The 26207-nt window shown below is 36.2% G+C and overlaps 1 protein-coding gene across 1 annotated transcript in view; it reads left to right on the forward strand.

Annotated features, from left to right (window-relative positions):
- The window catches only part of Bmp5 (bone morphogenetic protein 5), a 103196-nt gene that overhangs the window by 56613 nt on the left and 20376 nt on the right, over positions 1–26207 (forward strand). The window contains exon 3 of the mRNA XM_004668206.3: positions 10302–10450. Within this exon, the coding sequence (XP_004668263.2) occupies positions 10302–10450 (149 nt within the window). The remainder of the gene's footprint in view (positions 1–10301; positions 10451–26207) is intronic.

Here is a 26207-nt window from a genome sequence, read left to right on the forward strand (position 1 = left end):
AGTAGTACCTCTTGTCTTTGCAGAACAAGTGACTTCCTCTGTGAAGGTTTATCATCAAACAGATAGATTTTATTTATGTAGTGTTTTCAATAAAATCAGAAGCCAATAAAGTCAGTGTGTACGCACTTTTTAAGCTGTGCATTTAACAATGCATGTGTATTTTGACTTATGTAAAGCCTACTTTCCCTAAGATATTTCCAAGGTACTGCACTGCAAGGATTCTTAGCTGTAGTTTTCACTGATGTTTTATGGATATATTCTGTATTGAAATCATCACTGATCTGCTAACCAGCTAGCTTATAAAATAGATTACAGTATTGCATATCAAATTTTAAACTGCTTGATCATCTCTTTTCCTGCTTATCATACTAGCAAGAGTTACAACTTTTTGAGTTTTATTCCTACCAACTTCTACATCCCCCATTTATGTGTACTCATATTTAAGTGTATGTAATTTAAAGAAGTGTTCTAATGCTTAAACTAAACTTTATTTTTCTTGGTTACAGAAAACACATTCTGTATCATTTCATTTATTTAATCTTTTATATAAAACTGACAGCCCCAAATTCCATATAGAACACATTGCTCTTCAGTCACACCTCATATATTGGCATTATTGGGAAATGAGGTTTCCACACTATTAAATTTTCCAGATCATTCAGCTGAGCTCAGCATGCACACTTTTGTTGAGCAAGCACAGAGGACATAAGGCGGGGTAAATAAGACCTCAAAGGCTCACAGCCTGGGGCCAGGGGCTGCGGTGGGGCTGCCTCACACAGACTTTAATAACTATAATACAATGTGCAAAGCACTATGATGTAAGTATGAACTAAGTGATGTGGAAATATGAATGAAAGGAAAATGAATTCTTTATGTGGGAGGGTGAGGGACCTCAAGGAAAGGAGCTAACAGCATACGTTAGCCTTTGAAGAATAGCAACTTTTTGTAGGGAAGGAGGGACAAATTAAGAGAAAGAGAGCAGTTTCTAAATGTTAATGCTTAAATATACAAAGAATTAGGTGGTACTGTACAAATGAAAGGACCACCAGCAGTATTGGTGTTAAGAAGAAACCTCTTTACCATGCATGTCTTTAAAGGACACTCTGCACATATCTGGTGTAGTATAAAGTGCTTCACTTGAATTAAATATTCATAAGCACATACATATATTATGTTTATATATTCCCCAAAGGAAATATGCTACATAAGTCAAATTTTCTGTGCTATGAATATAAATTTCTGTACTCCATGGTAGAATTAGCAAGCTGGCCTGCTTGATGTCATTATCCACCTTCACACCTTGGGTATATTTAGTAAAGCTGTCATCATTCCAGTTTGCCATCAGTTTCACATTTACACCATCTTGCTCCTCCTACTCCTCTAAGATTTCATGGACATTCTTCTGAATGTATTGACAACTTCTGCTCAGACTTCCTGGCCCCTTGAGAGCAACATAGCAGAGCAGGGTACTCAGAGCAGATTATGTTGACTCTACAGTCATAGAGCAGTACTCAGGCATGGACTTTTTCCACTGGTGTAAGGAATCATGCTTTATGTCAGCACTACTCAACTGGGGCCCCATGGTCCCACAGGGAACATTTAACAATCATCCAAAAATATCAAAATATCAATTAGTGAGCAAATTCTAATTGTAACACTTTAAGGCGAACTGCAGAGCATATACTTTTTTTTAATCATCTGTTGAGAATGTGCTCAATACCAGAACTGCAAATTTCAACTTTGCTTAGAGATATAACTTGAGTTCTTCAATGGTATGGTGGCATTTATGACAAATGACATATTACTTTTCCTTTAGTGACTATTATTACATTTTTCTTAGAATTTATAAGCTATTCAAAGAAAATAGGCGATGAAAGAAGTTAATTTAGTTTAATTACTGAAAGTTTGGGAAATGTAGAGATGATTACTGAGGACTGAAAGGTTCGGGCTTCATGTAAATGAAATAACATGACAAATTTTCCTCTGAATTTTTCCATGTAGCTTCTAAACAATTTTTCAAAGCTGTTCTTGACCAGGATTGGAGATAGGAAAAGACACAGAGAGTAGCTATACTCTTAGTTAAGTATCTATCCATTTTTGATATTTTAGGTATGTATTATACTGTATTTTTAATGTAGCATAAGAACTGTAGGCTTATGTGTTCAAACACTTGAAGCCTAGCTGAGATGTTTTGGTAGAATGTAGCATCTTTAGCAGATGGAATCTAGTGGGTCATTGGGGCCAAGTCATGAAGTTTTATAGGCTGACTTCACTTCCTATGTACTCTCTGCTTCCTGAGTATGGATCCAATGTGATCAATCACATCACCCTCATGTTGCCATGCCTTACCCTTCCCCAATGCACCATATCCCCTCAAAATAAACCATCCCTCCCTTAAGTTGATTTTGTCAGGTATTCTGTAAGAACAATAAATACAGAAACTAACTCATATATAGAGCAGTCTCTATACATATGCATCTCTACATAAAGTTGAAAATATTATAATTGAGCTACATATTTCTATTTCATTGTCAAATATTATTATTAATAACATGTCACAATAAAGTGGGCTTCATTCCACATATGCACAGGCAATTCAAAACAAGTAAATCAATAAATGAAACTCATCGCATAAATGGTTTCAAGGACTGAAATCAAATGAACATCCCAAATGATGCAACAAAGGCCTTTGACAAAATCCTTTGTGCCAAAGTCCTGGGACAGCTAGCAGTGACAGGAACATGTCTCAGCATAATAAAGGCTCCATGTTTAACAAACCTGTAGCTGACATCAATGCTAAATGGAGAGCAACATGAAACATTTCCTTTGTCACAGTCAAAAGCAGCTTATTGGAGGAAATCCTGACCAATGACTACTGCTGAGTCTCAAAATACCCAATCTCCAGTTGTACCACAGAATCATAACAACAACAACAAAAATAGCATAATATTGGCTCATAGAAAAGCAGACATGCAGATCAATTGAATAGAAGAGAGTACTCACATATCAGTCCATGCAACTATAATCACTTAATTTTCAACCAAGACACCAGAAACACACATTAGAGAAGAGGCAGCATCTTCAACAAATGGTGCTGGAAAACTGATATCCACATGTAGAAGATTGAAGTTTGAACCTTATCTCTCATTATGCACAAAAATCAACTCCAAGTGGATCAAAACATTAATCTTAAACCCAAAACTATAAAAAAGAAAAAAAAAAGGAGAGTGAACTGCAATATGAAAATAATAGGTAGAGATTTTCTGAATAGAAGTCCAATCTCTAAGGAAGTCAGGTGAACAAGTCTCATATGGGACAACATGTCTCAGGGAATTTTGCAGAAGAGGGGGCAGAAAGATTGTTAGAGCCATAAGTTGGGACATTATGCACAGAGACATTGCCTCTCCCCACAACTGGCTGCTGTCCCCACACAACATGACTCACAGTGACCATGAGGTTGACCTGCATCCCCAATGAGAATGGCCTCTTCAGAAAAGAGGCAGAGATGAGGGAAATGATGGAACCAACATGTGTTGTTTGCATATTATGTATGTCCATATCTAATAAAATATGAAATTTAAAAAGCTTTTATACAACACAAGGAATGGTCAACTTAGTGACGAGGCAGCCTACATCATGGGAGAAAAATCTTTACCAGCTATACATTTGACAGAGTATAAATATTATGAATATATAAAGAACTCCAAAATTTCAACATCAAGAAAATGAAGTCAATTAAAAAGTGGCTATGGAATGGAATATATTTCTGAAAAGAAGAAATACAAATGGCTAATTAATATCTTAAAAACTGTTTTTGAACCTTTATCATCAAAAATACAAGTTCAAACAATCCTGAGATTCCATTTCATTCTGGTCAGAATGGAGAATGGCGAGCATCCAAAATAAATAAATAAATAAATAAATAAATAAATAAATAAATAAATAACTAATGCTCAATAGGTTGTGGGCAAACAGGGACACTTAGTTACTGTTGGTGGCAGTATACATTGAGGAGCTGCTATTGAAAAATGAAGTTATTTATCATAAAACTAAAATTAGATCTACCATGTGGCCCAGCTATATGGTATATAGCATATACCTCAAGGATTCCATATTCCACCTCAGAAATACTTGCTTAGACATGCTTATTGCTATTCTATTAACAATTGCTAGCATAAGGAACCAGCCTAGATACCCACTACCTGAAGAAGGCACTATAAAGAAGAGGTATATAGTAGAGTAATAATAGAGTTTTATTCAGATGTAAACAGAAATGAAGTGGAATATTCTGGAAAATAGATAGAACTAGAAAATTTCAGACTGACTGAAATAACCCAGATGAGAAACACAAACACTGTGTTTTCTCATATCTAGATCTTAGTTTCAAACTTCTTGGCATGAGTGTCTGTAGATGCCAGGATGCTAGCCAATGTCTGTGGGGTGAGAGGCTATGCAGGGGGATAACTGAAGACTTTGAGCATGAGAAAAAGGGAGGCATTACTGGGAGGCGTGGGGTGGACAGATGAGGGAGATAGGATGAACCAAAACTATGGACATGTGAGTAAGCCACATGAGAACCTGCTACTGGATAAGGTAACTAAAACACATTTTTAAAATATACTTAAATGAATGTACCCTGTGTGAGTGGGGTAAACTGCTCCCAGAAGCCATAATGTGTGAATAGAAAGTCCAAATTTCAAGGGTGGTGTATCTCTCAATGAGTTGTTGGTCAACGAGGGCACAGAAGCCAATAAAGCAATATTTCTTTTATCGCTATTACTGTTGGTTGCCACCAGATTTAGACAGCAGGTCCATATTGCTGAGCACCTCACCAGCTTTGGTTTTGTTGAGGTGCAACTTATCTCTCAGAAGGCTAGCTTCTTCATGCCCGAAGGCGTCTATTCAAGCTGCTGCAGGAGGAAAGTCATCAACAATCCTAACTAGCAATGAACTCTGTGTACTTTAAACTGCAAGGCAATTGCACCCACAAGTGCAGTAGTGGCATGAAAGTTGAGAGTAATTGTTCTACTGGATTTGTGGCCTGCTCCACAGAAAGAAGATTTTATTTGGTTCTGTATATATAGCCAACAGTTTGTACCTAAGGACTTATACACTAGGGTTGAACCCAGTACAGTACTTATCAGACACCATGCCAAACTGCCTTGCAATAACTATGTTTATTCACATAGATTGGTACTACCCACATCCTCAAACACAGAAGTTTCTGTATGCAAAGGACAGTGGTGCATACCTGGCAAAGGTACTAAGACCAAGTGACTAGTGTGTGTTCAGTCCTAGACATGACATGCAAACCACACCCTACAAGGCTCAGGAAACTTTAGAGAAGAGAGGCAGAAAGCATGTAAGAGCAGGAGGTAGAGAAGTGCCTCTCTGGAATGTGGACTTCAGGGTATAACAAGTTGGCTACACTAATGAACTCACAGCAGACACATTTGCCTGTGCCAGAATGAGCCAGTCAAATTCTCATCAGAGGGCTGGAGAGAAGGCTTAGCAGTTGAGATGCTTTCCTGCAAACTGGGGATCCAGGTTTGATTCTCCAGTACCCACATGTAAGTCAGATGCCTAGGGTGGCTCATGAGTCTGGAGTTTTTTTGCAGTGGCTGGAAGCCCTGACATGCCCAGTCTCTCTCTCTCTCTCTTTCTCTCTCTCTCCCCCACTCTTTAGTCTCTCTTATTAAATAAAGACATTTTGTCACAGACAGGGGAGCTCAGAAGACCCATACCTCCCAGAGTAAACAGGGGCACCAAGTGATTGCTGGGAGAGGGAAAGAAAGAACAGGGTTTCCCATTCTGCAGTAAATAATGTTCCATCCCTGATCATGCAGGGGATGTTAATTTATCTAGTGGATAAAAAGAGGTGGGGGGGACCTAGGGAAGAAAGGGTTTTAGTGGGAGGTGAGGGGAAAGAGAGAGGGTAATTGGGGAGGGTGAAATCAAAGTGCCTTACATGCATGTATGAGAGTGAAAAAAATTCAATGTTAATAAATGTAATGTTTATAAAGACCATTTAACACAGTATTTTTCTTGCTGTTTGTGTTTGTCCTTCTGATTGACAGGGGGAAGGATGCACTTAGATACGTGCTCCCATTATGATGTTTTGTTTCATCAGAGGCCAAGAGCTGTTGGCCACAGAGCAGCACTCGAACATCCAAAATCATAACCTAAAACAAACTTTTAAATTTATAAGTCAATTACTTCAAGGATTTCATTACAGTAATGGAAAGCTGGTTAAAAACAAGTCCATTGTTCTATCAGTTTAGGATAATTTTGAGTGCCATTCTTTATAACTATTAATCTCGTCACATGTGTAGTTTGTTTCTTTTTCTTCTTTTGAAAGAAAGTTTGTACTCTACTGGAACTATGTATTCCAGGTTGCTTCTACTAACTGAGCTAGCCAAGCACTTAAAAATAGTAATATAGGTTGAAATATGTTCTCTTTCTTACAAATTCCTGCACTGAAGTCTTAACATCCAATTGTTCAAAATGAGACCTCAGTAGGAATGGCAATCAAGTTAAAGTGCAGTCAGAGCCATGGGTACCAACACAAGTAACCAGCTTACATACAGAGCTGAGGGGGAGAAGGGGCATCATGCACATATATCTTCACAGGCAGAAGGAGATGTGAGAACACACAAAAGGGTAATGATCATCTGTGTGCCAAGGAGAGGGGCCTGAGGTAGAATTCCTCCCTCAGACTTTACAAGAAAGTGTCCTTGTAGATATGCGATTGTGAATTTCTAGCCTCTTGAACTAAAATCACATGGTTTGTGGCATTGTTATGGCAGTTTTTTTAAAAATATATTTTATTTGTTTGAGAGAGAATGGGCATTCCAGGACCTCCAGCCACTGCAAATGAACTCCAGATGCATGCAACCCCTTTTGCATCTGACTTATGTGAGTCCTGGAGAGTTGAACTGGAATCCTTTGGCTTTGCAGGCAAATGCCTTAACCTCTAAGCCATCTCTCCAGCCCTTTTATGACAGTTTTAGTAAGCAAACACAAATACAGTTCTGAAACATTTGCTTAAATGCATAAATGGACACTTCCTTTACTAGAGTGGAGATTTTATTTTTTAAATTACTACTGTAATTTGCATGAAATATAAAAATATTTAAAATTATTAACGATAAAAATAAAGGTATTTTCTCTTCTGCAGTCCTCTTAGATGAATTGATATTTAAATATATTATGAATATTTTGTGGGGCACAGTAGTCCATGCCTGTAGTCCCAGCTACTTGGGAGGCTGAGACAGGAGGATCTCTTAAGCCCAGACATTCTGGGCTGTGGTGTGCTATGCTGATTGGGGGTCTGCACTAAGTTGGCCATCAATATGGTGACCTCCTGGGAGCAGAGTACCACCAGGTTGCTTAATGAGAGGTGAACCAGCCCAGGTCGGAAATAGAGCAGGTCCAAAGACTTCAGTGCAGGGCAGTAGTGGGATCAAGCCTGTGAATAGCCAATGCATTCCAGCCTGGGCAACATAGAGAGACCCCATCTCTACAAAGAAAACAAAAAAGAATTTCTTTAAAAATCCAAATAAAAATGTTAATATGAGACAAATTTAATGTTTATTTTATAATGTTCATAATAAATGCTTACTCTGTTATTTTAAGTGATACAAATGATATCTATGTTCTGGTAGAGAAATTTCATACTTCATTAGAATGTCTAATTTTCTATAGGGTTAATGAAGAATAAGGTAAAATATGAATTAACTTATAGAATTATTTCACTTTCATTGAGCTTATTAGTAATAGTCTTGATTCTCTCAAAGCAAATTTTATCTTCTGTAGATAATGTAAAACTTGTATATAAAATGTTAAAATGGAGAAATGAAAAGGAGAAATGAAAAAGGAGAAATGAAAGAATTTATCAGTCAATAATAAAATAGCTTTGTCCAAGTACATCTTGGTGGATGGCACTTGTAAAATCAGCTGAACTTCCAATACTGTTTATAAGCGACCTAGAAATATATTTATTTTATTTTTTCTTTTTTGAGTTAGCATCTGACTCTAGCCCAGGCTGACCTGGAATTTACTATGCAGTCTCAGGCTGATCTTGAACTCACAGGGATCTTCCTACTTCTGCCTTCTGAGTCCTGGGATTAAAGTTTTGTACCAACAAGACAGATATAGAGAGAGGGAAAGAGAGAGAGAAATAATGGGCATGCCAGGGTCTCTACCTTCTGCAAATGAACTCCAGATGCATGTATTACCTTGTGCATCTGGCTCTATGTGGGAACTGGGGAACTGAACTTGGGTCCTTAGGCTTTGTAGTCAAGTGCTTTAATTTCTGAGTCATCTCTCCAGCCCAATATTTTTGAAACCAAACTGCTTCCTAGATTTGCCTTCTAGTGAATAACAGTTTGCTGAAATTGAGACATTGAGAGTTTTCTTGAGTCCTGTTGTATTATTTTCTCCTAAATATATCCATTAAAACTGGAAGTATTTTCCCAGCAGACACATTAGAAAGACTTGTGATTTGCCCATTGGGAGTTTGGGGACTTTTTAAAAATTTATATTATTTTATTTTTTAAGTTGAGACTTTAAAGAATGTATTATTTAGACATAATAGAAAACATGGCCTCCATGGCTCCTGACAGGTTTTTGTTAATTTATCTTTCAGACATAGTCTGTTCTTCTTTTGTGCTTTTCAAGTGACTCAAAGGAAGGAACAACAAGCTTTGAAGAGCTGAGTGGAGCATTTTTGACATATTTCTAAGGATTGAAGACTCAAAGCTATATAGTGCTTCAGTATTTCCCAGGACACATGGTGACTCCCATTCCATAAGGGAGCTGTGTGGTTCATTCCAAGTATATAGCCTCAGAGATTTTTGCCAAGCATTTTAAAACAAGAAAAGCCCTTATTTTATTTGGTGGGTTTCTGAAGTTAGGAGAAAAAAATAAAGATTAAAAAAAAAAGTGACTGCAAATTTATCATACTATGGATAAAATGTATTTTTAAAATTCAAGTAGATATTAAAGGACATGTTTCACTGCTTTGTACTGTGTGCTATTTGTCTATAGTACCTCAAAAAGGTCCATGCAGTCTTGCTTTACTAAACAATATGAATAAAAAAGGCATAGTTCAGAATGTGTTAATTAGATGATTTAATTATGACAGTCATTTGTTCTAATTTTCTAGGTTACTGTGTATAAATCAAATTAAAATGAAATGAATATAAACTTTCTAAAATACTAAGGTTTTTACTTTCATTTGTGTTAAAAATACTTTGGCATTCAATTTTAGAGTGTTTTTCCTAAAGAAATAATCTGTGGGTATTGATAATTCAATTTTTTTTATATTTATAAGGCATGTCTGAAATGACTTGTAGGTAGAAGGGAATACAAACAAACAGTATAAACAGCAACTTATGATATAGCTTTGTTTCTCTTTTTCTCTCTCTTTTATCTTTGTAACATGTTCTTAAACTCAACATCATATAAAAGGTCATAATATAAATATCAGCGTTTTTCTATTTTATGTTGTAAGAGTTTCAATATTTACAGCTGCTCTATCAGTGTCCCATTTTCATTAATATAAAAATGCCACTTTAAAAATAAATGTCAGAAAATGTGATATTTATCTCAGAGATTTGTGGTAGTAAGGAGATAATAAAACAATTCAGTGTAATTGAACAAAAATACAGTTTTTAGATCTACTGTTACAATTACTGGTGATGGTACTGTATGGATTATTCTAGAACACCCATTCATCTTCAGAGGACTTAGAGTTACAGATGTAAAGCAAATTACAATAGATGGCTGCTCCCTTAATACAATAGCACACTCTGTGACTTTTTCTTGGCCTTCAGTGCCCATGAAATTATTATTTAAAGTATAACATAAGAGCCAAACTGATACAGATGTTTGCCACATACCCTGGGTGTGCTCCTTTGTGTGAGAGTCCATATCCATCCAGGTAGAATAGCTACTTCCATTTCCTTCTCAAATCATTTCAATTCTTTGTTTTGAGGGATCCTTATAGATGTTAATTTTGGACAGCACTGATGACCAAAGAACAAATTAAGAACACTAAATTAGCTTGGAAAGGCCAGTGAGAAGCAGGGAAATAGAAATCACTTTCCTATATTTCTAATATGCTCCAGCTATGGAAGCAAGCAATAAAACTTTATTCCTCATCCATCACTGCACTCATGCAGTTCTCATTCTTTAATTAGCTTTCATTAGTTTGGGTGTTTCCTAGGTATAGGAAATGATGATCCTCAAATGCTTAACTTGTTTTGTTTTGTTGTTGTTTTTTATCCTTTTCTCTTTAGGGATGCAGATCTCTTCTTGTTGGATACAAGAAAGGCTCAAGCTTTAGATGTGGGTTGGCTTGTCTTTGATATCACTGTGACCAGCAATCACTGGGTGATTAATCCACAGAACAACTTGGGTTTACAGCTCTGTGCTGAAACAGGGGATGGTAAGCAATGGATTTCATTTGTTACAAAATAGGGATTCTTTTGACCTGTTGAGTTATTTTACATATGACTTAATTAATATGTGTTTTATACTTATAAACAATGTAACTGATACTGGAAATTTCAGGGTGTTCTCGAGACCTTGAAAGCACTGTAGCTCTTTAGGAGAGATTCTTAGGGACCCAGCAGGAGTTCTGTGGCTCTCTCAGCATTTATGCCATCTGCTGTGATGAGGCAGGGCCATGCTGACCATGTAGTTTCCTAGTTTCCTTTAAAAGTATTGAGCTTCCTCTGTTGTAACTTTCCTTATGCTGACAGTACACTGTTTGGAGTCCAATCTCTGACCCTTTATAATCTCTCTGTCATGCTGTCTCTTGGGCTTTTCAGATCTGGGTGGTCAGGTCCACTAGATAGATTGATAGATAGACAGACACACACACACACACACACACACACACACACATTTAGTTCTGATGTCCTCATTGGTTTGGCTATTCTTTCTGGTTGTTGGGCACCCAGAAGAAAAATGAAAATGCAGGGTATATCTGCACTTTCTCTTTTTAGCAGAACAGATACAGTTAAAGGATGGTATAAAACATTGTTTTATTGATCAAGTTGTCTCATGATGTGTGTGTGTGTGTATTACTTAATGATTGTAAGTATACAAAAACCCTATTTACAACCCTGGAGACAATTTATACTATCAAATTTGAAACAGCTAGAAATGGTTCTGGTTAAGCTGCTTATTGTTTAGTTTAGGTGTCTCGCTGAAAGCCACTGGTTTTGTTAGTCATTGTTTGAGGGGGTTGAGCATTACAACTTCCAATAGTAAAGGAACATTTAGAAGGGCAACCTGTCATCTCAGGGGGCAATTATCAGTTAGCCAGAAATTTCCCTTGGAGAATAACAGACCCAATCACATCATGGGGCATACACAGCCAGGTCCTTCCCTAATTCAGCAGGATCATGCAAACTACTAGGAAATCAATTTATGATATTTATATGCTACACATTTATTTTCAGACTTTGAGTTTGGGGTTTTAAAAATTAGGAACTACTTTTGGTCTCAAAATATTTTCAGTCTGGTGTTAAAAACTTATGTGTAAATAAATAGCACTACTACAGTATAATGTCAAAAGTTGTAATGATTTATGTCTTGATTATGGTTATAATTATACAACTATATGATTTGCATGTTATAAAGCTGCATATAAAAGAAGAGTGCATATTAATATGTACAAAATTTATGTTACAAATACCCAAGATGAATAATTTATTTCAAAAAGTAATTAAGAATCAAAAATGCTAACCATAAGAGGAGAGGAGAAAAGATAGAGGATTTTGCATACAGAATGAGGTTGAAGTAAATTAAATGCATCACAAGGTTAGTTGAATGCATGTTTCATATACTCCAGATCCTGATCTAGAAAAATATAGTTCTGGATGAAATTTTCCAACTTTTCTTCTCCCCAAACACCAACTTTTCCATAAATTTTAATTGCAATGCTGAATTTTTGAAGTTTTATAAACAATTCAAGTATGTTGGATTATAGGTTATTTTCCAATTATGGCTTTGAAATGATTTTTAGGGACCTCAAGTTCAAGTATTATAAATGTAGACTGAGAAAAAGAACATATTTAAATAATCTTCTAAGAATTCTTACAATGTTCACTACTGTACATTTATGGTCAGAAATGTCACTGGAAGTCAGCACTGTGGGAGTGAGCCAATCATTTTCTTCCCTGGTACGTGGCCCAAATAAGAAAAATTAAATTAGCAGTGTGTGCTCCTCCCAGGCTTCTCCTGAGGGATATGCTTGAAATGTCTAGCTAAACAAATCAAGAAATATATGAAATATGATCGGCCTGTTTCCTCCTTACTTCTATCCCTCTTTTCTTGCCCCACATGAATTTTCTGGTTTCTCTCTTATTTTATTTCTTTTCGTCCATTGTTTTTCTGTCTTTTACTGCTTATATAATTTAACTTTTCTCTTGTTCTTTTTCTTTCTGAAGATTTTATATTTTGAATTTTTATTTGTCCCTGAAATATTTCTTACATGTTTCATAGGTAACTTTAATTTGAAGTATTATTTTATTGTTTATCATTTCTGAGCCTAAAACAGATGAGAATTTTATTTTTTCTAAACATTTCAGTTAAGCTTATGTTTGAGATATACTCTTTTATGCTTCTCTTTGTTTCTCTAATATTGTCTAACATGAGGAATATTAAACCATTTAAATTTGCCAGGCTACCTGGCCTTTTGCACTTAAGCAATCCTGAAAAAAGATTTTAACCAGGAGCGGAGTGCAGATAGCCTTAGCAAAGCAAGGAAAGCTTCCTGGTATGTTGGTTTTATTAGCTGTCACCTCAAGAAGAACATAAATGTGATATTGTCCCATAAATATGAATAAGCAGATGTTTCAGCTTGTTACAGCTTCACTCATTTCCACTGCTAGTTTTCTCAGTGTGACATTCTCCAAACATAGCCAAAGAGCATCACTCACTTGTCATAGTGGATTCTAAATATTCTTACTTCTCAGCAAAAAGAATTGTATATTATATAAGGATGATGTTCAGGAAAGTTTGCTTTCAAATTCATGTCTTAGCTATATTGACTTTTCATTTTTTTTTTTTTTTTTTTAAATTTATTTATTTATTTGAGAGCGACAGACACAGAGAGAAAGACAGATGGGGGAGAGAGAGAGAATGGGCGCGCCAGGGCTTCCAGCCTCTGCAAACGAACTCCAGACGCGTGCACCCCCTTGTGCATCTGGCTAACGTGGGACCTGGGGAACCGAGCCTCGAACCGGGGTCCTTAGGCTTCACAGGCAAGCGCTTAACCGCTAAGCCATCTCTCCAGCCCGACTTTTCATTTTTTAACATAATATTGTTAGGTATTTATTTTTTTAATGGGATAATACAATAGCATATAACTGGGCAGAAAATATATGTAGCTAAGTTCACAAAAACAAACAAAACTGGCTGTGTAAGAAAGGAAGACCTTGAACTTCTGATCTTCTTGCTTCTACCTACTGAGGGCTGAGATTATAGGTATTAGCCATAACACTGAGTTTATATGGTGCTGGAACTAAAACTCAGGGCTTCATGCATGCTTAGGCAAGTGCTGTACCAACTGAGCTCCATCCTTTGTCCTGTGGCAGAATATTTAGAAATACAGATAAGCAGGGAAGGAATCATGGGAGTATGTGGCATGGTGGTAGAAGCAGAATGATGGTTCTTCTTACTGGAGGAGGAAGCAACACGAGCATTGGATGGCAAAGGCATGGTGTATTCAGGAAAACATTTATAGTCTAGATGGGTAGAACAACTTTCATGTATAAAATATAGTAATAGATGCTATAAGGAAAGGGAACTGGAGGGCTGAAAGAATGACGCAGAGGTTAAGGCATTTGTCTGCAAAGCCAAAAGACCCAGGTTTGATTCCCCAAAACCCATTTTAGCCAGAGGCACAAGGTGGCCCATGATTCTGGAGTTCATTTGCATTGACTGTAGATCCTGGCATGCCCATTCTCTCTCTCTCCCCCTCTTTTTTTTTTTTTTTGTCAAATAAATAAAAAAAATTAAATTAACTATTTTCTACAAAGAAAAGGAACTGGGGATGAATCATGAGATTAACATCTAAGTTAAGTGCCATGTACTCTTTCAGGTTAATCATGAGTCACAGAAGATCTTATTTGCTGACCTAGTCAATCATAGGAACATGTTCATGATTACATGTTTAAGGGACCACCAGGTTTGTGAGGTTGAAGGTTGTAGACTAGTACCAAAACCTATCATGAGGGGCTGGGCAGTGGTGCAGCCAAACAAGTGTGAGGGCTTGAGAGGGCCTAATTCTTACTGAGCCACATAAACAGTTTGAACATGGCCACAACCACCTGTAACACTAGTCTTGTAGCGTGCAGAGTAAAAAGAAATACTGGGGTTCACTAGTCAGCCATTCTAACTACAATGAAAGTTAACTCTGGTTTGACAGACTTTGTCTCAAGGAAACATGGATGATACAGTGCACCTACACATTCACCACCACACATCCATACCCACATGCACCTCACACCACACATACTACATACTGTAACACACACACACACACACACACACACACACACACACATACGCATACACACCCTTACCTGTCTTGAATGATTTGGATTAGTTTGTAATTAAATACATCATCTGTAGCCCACCACAGAGGAGTGGAAATTTGTACAGCAAACCAGTTTAGTACATACACAGTTTCAATCTTAAAGTGAGGATAGTCTTATTATTAAGCTTTGCTTATTTTGTTCATGTCAAAAAGCACAAAGGTATATAAATATAATTTAGAAGTCAAAGGGCTGTTGAAATAAAAGACAACATTCTGATTCCTTAGAGAGACTTTGGAAAATATATCTACTTATGGAATAGGAAGAATCTTTTTAGAAATTTGATGAACTCAAATGAATGTGGCCAGATAGTTATGTATCTTTTATTGATGTTTTCATGCTGAACTTATAACTCTCTGAGCTTCATATGTTTTTTTGGCAAAATAAATCAAACACAGGATAAAGCAAATTAAAAGCAAACAAAAAAATATCTTTCTTTAATGGTAAACATCTAGAAATTACAGACAAGTTTTATACCATTGTGCAAAAGCATTTTCAAAGTACTCTTTCATATTACTTAGTAGCAGATATAATGAAACAGGTACTATTTTTATTTTTATAGTATATGTCTATGTTATAATTTAAGACTTTCAGTTCACTAGTGATAAAGACATAGTACCTGAATTGTTAGCTCTTTATGGGCATTTATTATAAATTTATGGTAATTAATTTTTCTTATGCACATGTGTACATGGTTTGTTACATAGGTAATAACTGAACCTGTCTTTTAAGACTTGTGTTCTTCCTCTCCACCAACACAATAATTTTCCATTGTTTGGCAGTTTAAACCTTCCAAGTAAATTAATTTTTCAAACATATATATGTAACTTAAATATATAAAAAAGCATGTTTGGATCTATTAGAAGAATGTCTTTTTAAAAGCCCCTTCAGACATTCAAGGATTGGAGATACACAGAATGAATTTTCTGATGACAATTTTCCTTCTATTCAAACCTGCTTATATGTCAAGGGAAATTCAATCCTTATGCTTTTGATTCATTTATATTCAGGCCATCAATAGGTTTTGTTACAGTATTGCTTATTAATCAGAAAACAAAATATGATTCTTTAGAAAAATAAGACTGTAGTAGCCATTTTCCTTTTAACAAAGTCATTGTCCTAATTTGCCACTACATCAAGGTAAAACCTCAGGTTTAAAGCAAATGATTTTAAATATTCACTAAATTTTGGTACCTCAATCAGGAAAAGGTTTAGGAAATATCAATTTTTTTTGTAATTGATACATTAATGTCACAGATAGAAGTCCATAGTATGGCTTATAGGTGGATTTAAATTTAAATTTTTGATATTGAATTTAAGTGAGGATGACTAAATGGAAGAATCATGTCATACAAAGAAAGAAAAGAATAAATCAAAATATTGACTCTGTTAAAATAGTTAATATTTTGCAATACAATAGAAGTTGATCACCAAGAAGTCTGAAGTTTTAGTGTATGGAACCTGCCACACAGTAAGGCAGAAATAATGGTCTTCTGTGCTAAATGGGGCTGAGAGTTGTGTTTTATATGTAAAGTAGCTCTGAGAATTACACCTTGAGCATGGGAGAGGTTCTTTCATTGTGCCGTGGTCAAGAAAATTTCATGGAATGTAAAGAAGTACAGAAAGTCACAAATGGCAGTCCACAGGGGAGTGGCAAGATGGATAATACAGAAACAGATGTCATAATTAGTTGGTGCTCATGTCGGTTGGCATTCATAAGTTAACATGCAATATCAAATTATAAATATTTAGCATTTGTACCTTTGCTGAATTCCAACCATACTCTTTCCAAAAAATGAAAGATATTTTGGCAGTAACTAATAGCATTCATGAAGATAAGAGAATCCAACTCCTTGTCACTAAACATGATTTATAGATTTAGGGCTGATTTATAAAAGTTTGGCTTATATTAACATCAGAATCATTTTTACAATTTAAAGATATCTCAATGAAAATTAGTATGTAGTTCAGTAAATATATTAGTCAGTCTTAAACATCAGATGATTTTTTAGGAAGAAAATAGAAATTACAAGTAGAAATGCTACAGTAGGTGGAAACAGTTGCAAGAGAGTGAACCAAACTCTGGCAAGGGAAGCTGGCTATTATACTAAGAAGACCACCAGCAGCAACATACCTCTTCCAATAGGGCACCACCTCCCAAATTACTACCACATGGGAAATAAGCATACAAAGCATATGAGCTTATGAGGTACATCTAATTCAAACCACTACAGCACTTTGCATGTGTAAATCCTACAGAAAAATCTTATACATAAAAATGTGTTATTTTATAAGAAGGCATCTAGCATTTGATTTGATAGCTGAATTATAACTAACATTCAAAATATTTTTCTATCTCAATATTTTTAACCAATATTTTCACAGATGAAAATATTGGCTTAAAAAAGCAAGAAAGGGCACATAACTATTGTGTATTATAGCAGTGTGGTGGTTTGCATGTAAATGGCTCCATAGCCTCAGCTGTGTTTGGTTAAGATTTCTACTCAGTCCTCAGCAGAGGGAGCCCTGCTGGAGGGGGTGTGTCAGTGGGGAAGGATCTTGAGCTCAACTGTAAGTATGTGTTCATCGTCAGCTTGTGCTTGCTGGTGCTGATTTGCTTCTTTGCTATGGATGTGTGATGACATGATCGTTTCTTGTGCCATGACTTACCTTCTTGGATTCTGTAAACCCGAAATAAAACCTTGTCTCCTATAACCTGCTTTTGATTGGGTGTTTTTCCAGCAACAAGAAGGTAGCTGCAGCAACCAGAAATGTGAATCATACACATATTCTTGAATAGTCATGTAAGAGATCAAGTATAAACTCATTATATAAAACTCATTATATAAAATCTATAATTGCTAAGGTTTCTGGAAACCTTATTTATCAGGTGTGTAATTTCTTTTAATTTAAGAGACACAATAAGTTCTTAGTAATATATAGCAAAACAAAACAAAATAAAAACTCATTCTAAAATTTCTTAAACATTTCTGAATGTTTTTTGTTTCTGTCATATTTTCATAGGATTTGAAATACATTAACACATAAATTAAACTGTGACAATGAATGCAGTGATTTCTGAAAATCACATTTTCTTTGACTCAAGATCTTGGAGAGATATTTAAAACCTGGCTAATGAAAAAAATTTCATTGGTTATTTTAGTGTAGATATTTTCAAATATATCTACAGAAAAAAATTGAGTATATATTATTTGAGACAAGATTTCTCATTGTTCACTGGTCAAAGACAGCTATCCCACAGGATTCTGTCAGATTCTTCTGTCTCTGCCTCCCTTTTGGCATGCTTGGACTACACTACAGTGGATGACTATAGTGTCTAGATTTTACATAGACTTTGGGGATCCAAACTTAGGTATTATTGCTTGTGGGCAAGCACTTGATCCACTTATCCTTCACCCCAGCCCAGATCAATTATATACTGGGCCTTTGAAAATCATGCTAGTCATGTACAATTCATAAGCTAAAGAAAGTACTTTTCCAATTTTCTAATTATACAATGTTATTAAAATGATAACTATGGACAATATTGAATTTTATGTTAGAGTTTTAGGGCATTTCCTATGAGGTTTTATATTTTATTTCTGGGCTTCTATTGTCATTTGACCCCACAAAATATTAGCATTTTTCATATTTTTCATTTTAACTAAAAGTATTTTCGTATAATGTCTAACATAATAATAACAAATTCACCTAATTCATACATTAGAAGAAAACTTCTCTTCTTCTTTCATTAATTCACTCCAGCATGTTGTTACACTTAGAGCAATTTGATGTATTTGGGATTTGATAATGGATCCTCCGTTCTTTTGTTCCTTTGTCGCTGATGTAGGTACTTTGAATTATCTTCTCCCATCCGTGTGCTATTCATGCCAGATCCTACTTGTCTTCTGACACTAGACGAGAGTAGTCTTACTCATGGTGGAATGGCCTAGGTATAAGGACCTTTTTAAATTCTCTTTGCATTACTTTCTCCTAATTCCATACATTATATCATGTGATATTTATTCTCTTCTCCTCACCTCTCCTTCTTCTTCTTTTTTTTTTTTTTCTTCTCATAATGAAGCTGTTTCAGGCTCACAACGAAGATTGAGAAGGTACATAAATATTGCGTATCTTTCCACATACATAGCTTCTCCCACTATTGGCACTATTGGGTAGCTGTAAGAAATCACTATCACTCAAAGTCTGCAGTTTGTATGAGGGCTCATTTTTATTGTTTGCAGTCTATGAATCTGAACAAATATTATGACATGATTTTTCCATGATAACATCACAGAGTATTTTGTCTGCCTTCCCCCACCATACTCTGTGCTGTGCCTACTCATGCTGCTCCCCATCCTGTACGGCCAGTGTCTCTGCAGTGCTGTCTTTTCAAAAAATGGCATACATTTGGAATTAGGCAGTACATAGTCTTTTCAGACTGGCTCCTTTCACTTAGGAAGATATGTTTAAAAGCCCCCCTTTTATGTTAAACCGTGGGGTACAGTCCTGTCCGGGGGTTCTCATAATTTATTTATACATTTATTAATGAAGGGTATCTTGGTTACATCCAAGTTTAGACATTTATGAATGAAGCTGCATTAAATATTGATGTGCTCATTTTGTGCAGACATAGCCTTTAACATATTACTAAGATTTGTTGCGTGGTGTAGTAAAAGCAAGTTTAGTTTTGAGCTAGACCTGGTGGTACAGGCTTGAAACTCCAGCCACTTGAGAGACTGAGCCCCAAGGATTGCAAGATCAAGCCCTTCGGGGGTACAGGGAAAGTTCATGTTCAAGACAAGCATGGTATAAGAGAGATATTAAAATAATGAATAAGAGATGGTTGAGGATATGGTTTAGTATTAGAAGGGGTTGGTTCACAAAAAAAGCCCACCTTAAAAAACAAAAATATGTTTTATAAAGTCCAAAAATTGTTTCCAGAGTGCTTCCTTGCTGTGAACACTGAGTGCACGCCCTTGCTATTCATCTTTAGGAGTCTCCGTGTTGTCAGTGTTCTGAACTCAGCCATTCAAACAGGTGTGTTTTCCTGATAACATGGCATAGAATCTTTGCATAGGCTTAAGAGCTATCTGTGATGGTTTGATTCAGGTGTCCCACATAAATGTAAGTATTCTGAATGCTACGTTCCCAGCTGATGGAGACTTGGGAATTAACACCTTCAGGAGGTGGTGTATTGTTGGGAGCAGGGCTTATGGATGTCATGGCCAGTTTCCCTCTGCCAGTGTTTGGCACACTCTCCTGTTGTCTGTGGGCCAGGAGGTGATGTCCACCCTCTGCTCATGCCACTGTTTTCCCCTGCATTGTGGAGTTTCCCCTGGAGTCTGTAAGCCCAAATAAACCTCTTTTATTTCCCCACAAGCTGCTTTTGGTTGGGTGACTTCTACCAGCAATGTGAACCTGACTGCAAGACTATCTCACTTTCTTCTTTATAGTGTCTTTATCCATTTTTTGATTAGGTGTTTTCTATCCTTCTTTCTTTCTTCTTTTTTAGTTGTGCTGGGATTAAACATAGTAACCTAGTGAATCTTCAGTGAATTCCAGGCAAGTACTCTACTGCTGAGCAATATAGCCCCCCCCCCCCAATTCTCCAAAATGTGATCCCTCTGCCTCAGCCTCTGGAGCATTGGGTACCCAGGTGCGCACCATTGTTTATGTTTAAGAGCTACTTATATATTTTGGGAAGCATTTCCCCTAGCAATTCTTTCTTCATCATTTTTTTTTCTTTTGTGTGACATATATGATATCTTTGTATTCCCATCCCTGTGTCATGTTTTCCTAAAATGTCAACACATACTCAAGCTTAAAGTCAGAATCAGGGAAAGCAAATACTCAAGCTTATACTTAGAATCTGGCAAAGCAAATTCACTTGTGACTAGTCAAGCTTGAATCTTCCAAATTTTGTACAAAGTCAGCATCAAATCTATCATTTCCCTCATCCCACCTCCCAGGTTAAAGCAGGAGTCAGACACTGTCATCTTATCCTTAGGAGATAACTTGAATACCAAAATCATATTAGCAAAGCAACACTTTGGGAGATTTTCTTTCCTGAAATCTTGGAAAGAAAATCTGTCAATAAGAACATTAGCTTTTTTTTTTTTTTTTTTTTTCTTTTTAAGCAGAGTTGTTTCTTGTTTTTTGTTTTTTTAATGGAGGGAGTGATATTTATTGAAGCTTAGAGATCCAGGAAAGATCCATTATGGCAAAAGAAGTTGGCCCCCATTTTAGGGACCAAGCTGAGAGAGAGAAAAATCTCAAGTGACTACAATCAAGCAAGCACACTTTTGGACCTCCAGGAAGACCTTCCATTCTTAATATATCTTTGGAGGTAGATACAGATCTAAATTACAAATGTAAATAAAATACTGAATATATTGGGAGTCATCCATCCAAACTACCACGTTTTGCCCCTCACTTCCAAATAGATTTATGAAAACTCTCATTATAAATTGTACATAGTCCAGTTCAAAAGGTCCCCATAGTCTTTACCAACTGAAGATAGTTTTAAAGTCCCTAATCTCACTTCAGATTTAATATAGCTTTTCAGATATGAGTCCTATAATATCAAATAGTTATATAATGTTAGTATAAAAGCACAGATATAATGTTTTTAACTATTATAAGGCATAACAAAAGAGATTAGAATAATGTAAACTCAATAACCATCAAGCAAACATCAAACATCTTAAGTTCAACTCACATATAACCAGTGACCAGTGAGGAGTCTCTGGATTTTGTTTTCAAGTTTCCCCCTTCCAGCTGGGCTGAATAGCCAGGGAAAACTTCTATCCCAGGCCAACAGCCTCCATGCTACCCTTTACATAGACTTGGTATACCCAAAACATCTTCAGGTCTCCAAGTAAGCCACAGTCCATTTTCCAATGGCTTTGCCAGCCTATTAGGGTCATCATGCCCTGTCTCATGATATGCCCCAGCAGCTGCTCCTGGCACTGTGTGTGTCCTTCATGACCCAATCTACGTATTTTTCATGCTTTCAAAATCAAGACCAGGTGTGCAGGACAAAGCTATATTCTTAATTCAAGGGTGAAATAAATCATAACTTTGAAGAACAGGTCCCTTTTCCTGTTAACTCTTTTCCAAAAGAGTTCATATGTCTATTTTAGTCTTTCCTTGGACATCCTTTTCTTAGTTTTAATGTAAAGGAGTTGGGACATCATTCTTAAGACTGTCAGTGTGTTTGACAATATCAGCTTTAGCAACCAGTCTCTATGCCAGTAATTTTAAACTTGCTTGAGTTTTTTTTTTTTTTCAACTTAAAGTCTTAAATCTCTTAGTCCCATAACTTTAGCCAAGCACACCATCAATTACAAATTTAATCTTGATCAAACTTTCCAGGCCTGGGCAGCAGAATGCAGCCAGCACCTAGGCAAGTTCCAACAAAGTCTTCTGTAATTTTCCTTCCCCTTACAAAGTTCATAAGCCAAGCTTCCAAATATAATTTTCTCTATATTTAGCATTTTCAAATTCTCATCAAAATAGTCCATAAAACTTGCTTTATCATTTGAGAAGGTGTCTTCAGTTGTAAGTACCAAGTCCATGTCCATTCCTCTAAAACAAATGTTCCAAAAGACCAAAATCAACATGGTGAGATTCATCTCCTCCACTTCCCACTTTTTTGTACCAATTCTATAGTAGAAAGCCTCAGTTTGCTGGGATGAATTTACAAATCAGGCACAGTTATGGAGGAAGGGCTATTTACTAAAGCTTACAGATCCAGGGGAACTTTCATAATGGCAGAAAAAGTTGGCCCCCTTTTCACAGGACTAAGGAGAGAGAGAACCACAAGCCACAACAAGCAAGCAAGCACACTTCTGCAACTCCAGGCAAAGCACCCACACTTTGCATATCTTTAGAATGGCATACCAATCCACCTGTGCACCTTAGGGCTGGATCCTAGAATCAATTCACATTGACATATCCTTTAGCCAGGTGGCTGCAGATCTGAATTACAAACTTTAATATTTTATTTTATTAGTAATTTTTTTAATTTAAATTTATTTTTTTAAAAAATTTTTATTAACAATTTCCATGATTATAAAAAAATATCCCATGGTAATTCCCTTGCTCCCCCTCCACACTTCTAAAACTGCCTTTCTTTCTTCTTCTTTAAGCATTAGAAATACAATCAAAACTTACCTCATCAGAAGACAATGGACAGCAGCCTGTTTTTTTTCATTTCTTAGAGAGTTAGATCTGAATACTTTTTCTTACTCTTTCCCCATTTCTTATAGACTCTTGTCTCCCAGCCAAGGAATATGTCATTCTCCTGTTGCTATAGGTCATGGTCATAGATGTCATGTGGCATATGAATGAGGACAGAGTGAGTATAAATCATGGCATCATTGCCACATTTCCCTAGATCTTGTTCCAGCCAGGTCTGCGCTGGGCCCAATGCATGAAGCAGAGACATGTCAGAAACAGATGCCAGGTCTGGATAAAAAACTTGAGGATTTTTCAGATGGCAAACCATCCACAACTATTGTACAGAAAGGGTGTACGAACTTAGGTTGCTGACATCCTTAAAACACAAAGCATTTTCTGCAGCTGACATTCTGTTGGCATCTGGAGAGGACTTTCACTCCAGCTGAAAGGAGAGGTGCTTGACATTGAGGAAGAACTTTTATTTGTGCTGTAGCTTGCATTCTAGAACAGAACTTACTTCTTTAGGCATGATCCATGAGACGAAATTTGACAGCAACATACATATAGATGCAATTTTAAACCATTTATACCATTTCACATTGAGGGCAAATGTCAATATCTGGCAAAATCTGCTGAGGTCACAAGGCAGCAGGACCAGGAGGGAGGCTGCAGAGCGCCGGGCTGCCCTGACGTTCACAGTCGCTTCTCTAAAAGCTTTATATTTTGATCAAAAAATTGAAACTTTATCCTTGACTCTATTTTTTTTTAAATTTTTTTTTTGTTCATTTTTATTTATTTATTTGAGAGTGACAGAGAGAGAAAGAGGCAGATAGAGAGCGAGAGTGAGTGAGAATGCGCGCGCCAGGGCCTCCAGCCACTGCAACCGAACTCCAGATGCGTGCGCCCCCTTGTGCATCTGGCTAACGTGGGTCCTGGAGAATCAAGCCTCGAACCGGGGTCCTTAGGCTTCATAGGCAAGCGCTTAACTGCTAAGCCATCTCTCCAGCCCATTGACTCTATTTTTTTAAAGTATACTTTTAAATTTGTATATTACATCAATCAATACTCTGAAATATATTCATAGTATAGTTTAGTCTTATGTAATCATTTACAGAAAGAAAATTCTTTATCTTAATGAATGTTTGCTTGAAAATGTATTTTAGTAGTATACTACAAAACTTAAATTTCTAGGTATGATGGCACACACTTATAACCCCAGTGCTTGGAAGATGCAGGCAAGCTGTTCAGGTGTTTAAGGTATTTCTCTTGTACATAGTAAGTTTGAGATCAGCTTTGGCTACATGGGACCCTGTATTTATAAAGAACACAAAACAAAGCAAAACAACAAGCAAATAAGAAAAACAAAATCTTATTTTATCATTATATATATATATATATATATATGTAAATATATGCATGTGTATGCAAATTTTAAAACTAGACTATTAAAGTAATTTCTTTCTGTTTTGATTTTTACTACATTTGCATTTAAGAGCTACATGGTAAATCTAACTTACTTATCTGAAATTTAGCAGACATGAAAAAGAATTTTAAAATCAGTGATTTAAAGACAATCAGGAGTTAGTCCTGGTGGTGCATTATCTGCTGAAAGACATACTTTACCATTTTTAAGATTTCTCCTAATGAAAAGGGATATGAAAGTATTTAGCTACATCTGTATATCTGGTTTTGATTTTCCCTAATTCAGAACAGTAACCATGGTGCACCAATCTTGACAAACACAGGCCAGTGTCAGGAACATATCCCAGTGTTTGTTGTATTCTACATTCTAGATTCTTCTCTATGGCCATATTACAGTTATGACAAGGAAATAGTTTTCATGGTGCTATCAAGTTGCAGCTATGAAAATGTGAAATACTTATTATCATCATGCATTAGGGCTAGATATGTCTTCTTTCTTCTCTGTTCTTACATTTAACTTCTTTCTGTTACTTATTCCAAAGATGGATTGTAACATTATCTCTGGTGCTGGACTTTGCATGCTGGGAAGACAGCACAGTGGGAAGAAAAGAGAATGTAGTCTCTGGCTCTGAGTCTGTGCTGCTGAGTTCAACCTTTGCCTCCCTGGTGCAGATTCACATGGAAGACAGACAGAATGTTAGTGACCAGTCTGCCTATATTTATTGGAAGGGGAAGACCAACAGAAATCATTTCCTATCACTTAAACTGGAAGTATACCACTTTAGAGCTGTTCTAGTCTGGTACTTCTTTGAGTCTCACTTTCATCATTTTCAAAAATGTGATGGTTGCCTTGTGAGGAGTAAGATGATGTTTGTAAATCAACGGGTGAAATGTTGGCTTTAGTACTGAAGTTGTTGCTTCTGTTCTAATTTCAAGAGCTCAGAACTGGCTAACCTTTTCACTTCCAATTTTCCTGATCTCTCTGAAAGACATACTTCCGGTTACCCTTACAGACCAGTATATGTGGAGAGGAATTCTTTTAATGATTTTCTCAGTGGCGACACAACTGAGCAAAATTCAGAAATGCTTGGGTTTGAGAGATGGCTCAGCAGCTAAAGGCACTTGCCCCATTCTCCAGTACCCATGTAAAGCCAGATGCACAAAGTTTGCAGTGCTGGGAGGCCCTGGTGTATCTATAACTCACTTTCTCTGTCTGACTCTTTCTATACTGTCTCTCTTCAAATCAAACAAAAAAAAAAATTCAAAAGAAACATAGAAACTCTATTAATGCTATGACATCACATGTTGCTGCTGTGTAGCTCAAGTAAAACATAAATGATTGCTTTCATGTAACTCAGATGGGAACTGTTTCTCCAGAACCACCAGTGTGGCTAGTCCTGTCATCCATCAACTGTAGATACATGAAGGAAAGAGAGAAAGAAGTGTTATTTTTTTTTGTTGTTGTTGTTTTGTTTAGTCTTGCTATGTAGCTGGTTTGGAATTCACTATGTAGCCCAGGCTGGTCTCAAAATCATAAAAACGTCCATGTTTCATCCTCCTGAATATTAGGATCAGAAGCAAGAACCATCATAGTCTCTAAATACTTTAATTCTACATTTTGGGGTTAAAAGAAGATATTTATTAGGACATATTACACTACATATTTTGTATCAGTTCTCTCCTTCATATATTAGAAAATGATCCTTTAGTTTTTAATTCTTCTATTTTGGTGGTCTTAGAAATAGCTAAGGATTACTTTCACAAACTTATGGAATGTAAATTGATGGTCAAATATTTACTGAACTATGATTTTTCTGTATGATAAAAATCTTTTAATAATAATAATAAAACATTTTAAAAAGTAAAAACATGAATGTTTTCTTTAGATACTCATAAATTTCCCAAGTAACTGCATTAAGTACATTTCACAGATCAGTTTTACCATGATAAACAATGTTGGGTATTAAATTAATTTCATGACTATAAAAC

The sequence above is a fragment of the Jaculus jaculus genome, chromosome 8 (genome assembly GCF_020740685.1).
Source record: "Jaculus jaculus isolate mJacJac1 chromosome 8, mJacJac1.mat.Y.cur, whole genome shotgun sequence".
NCBI classification, from domain to species: Eukaryota; Metazoa; Chordata; class Mammalia; order Rodentia; family Dipodidae; genus Jaculus; species Jaculus jaculus.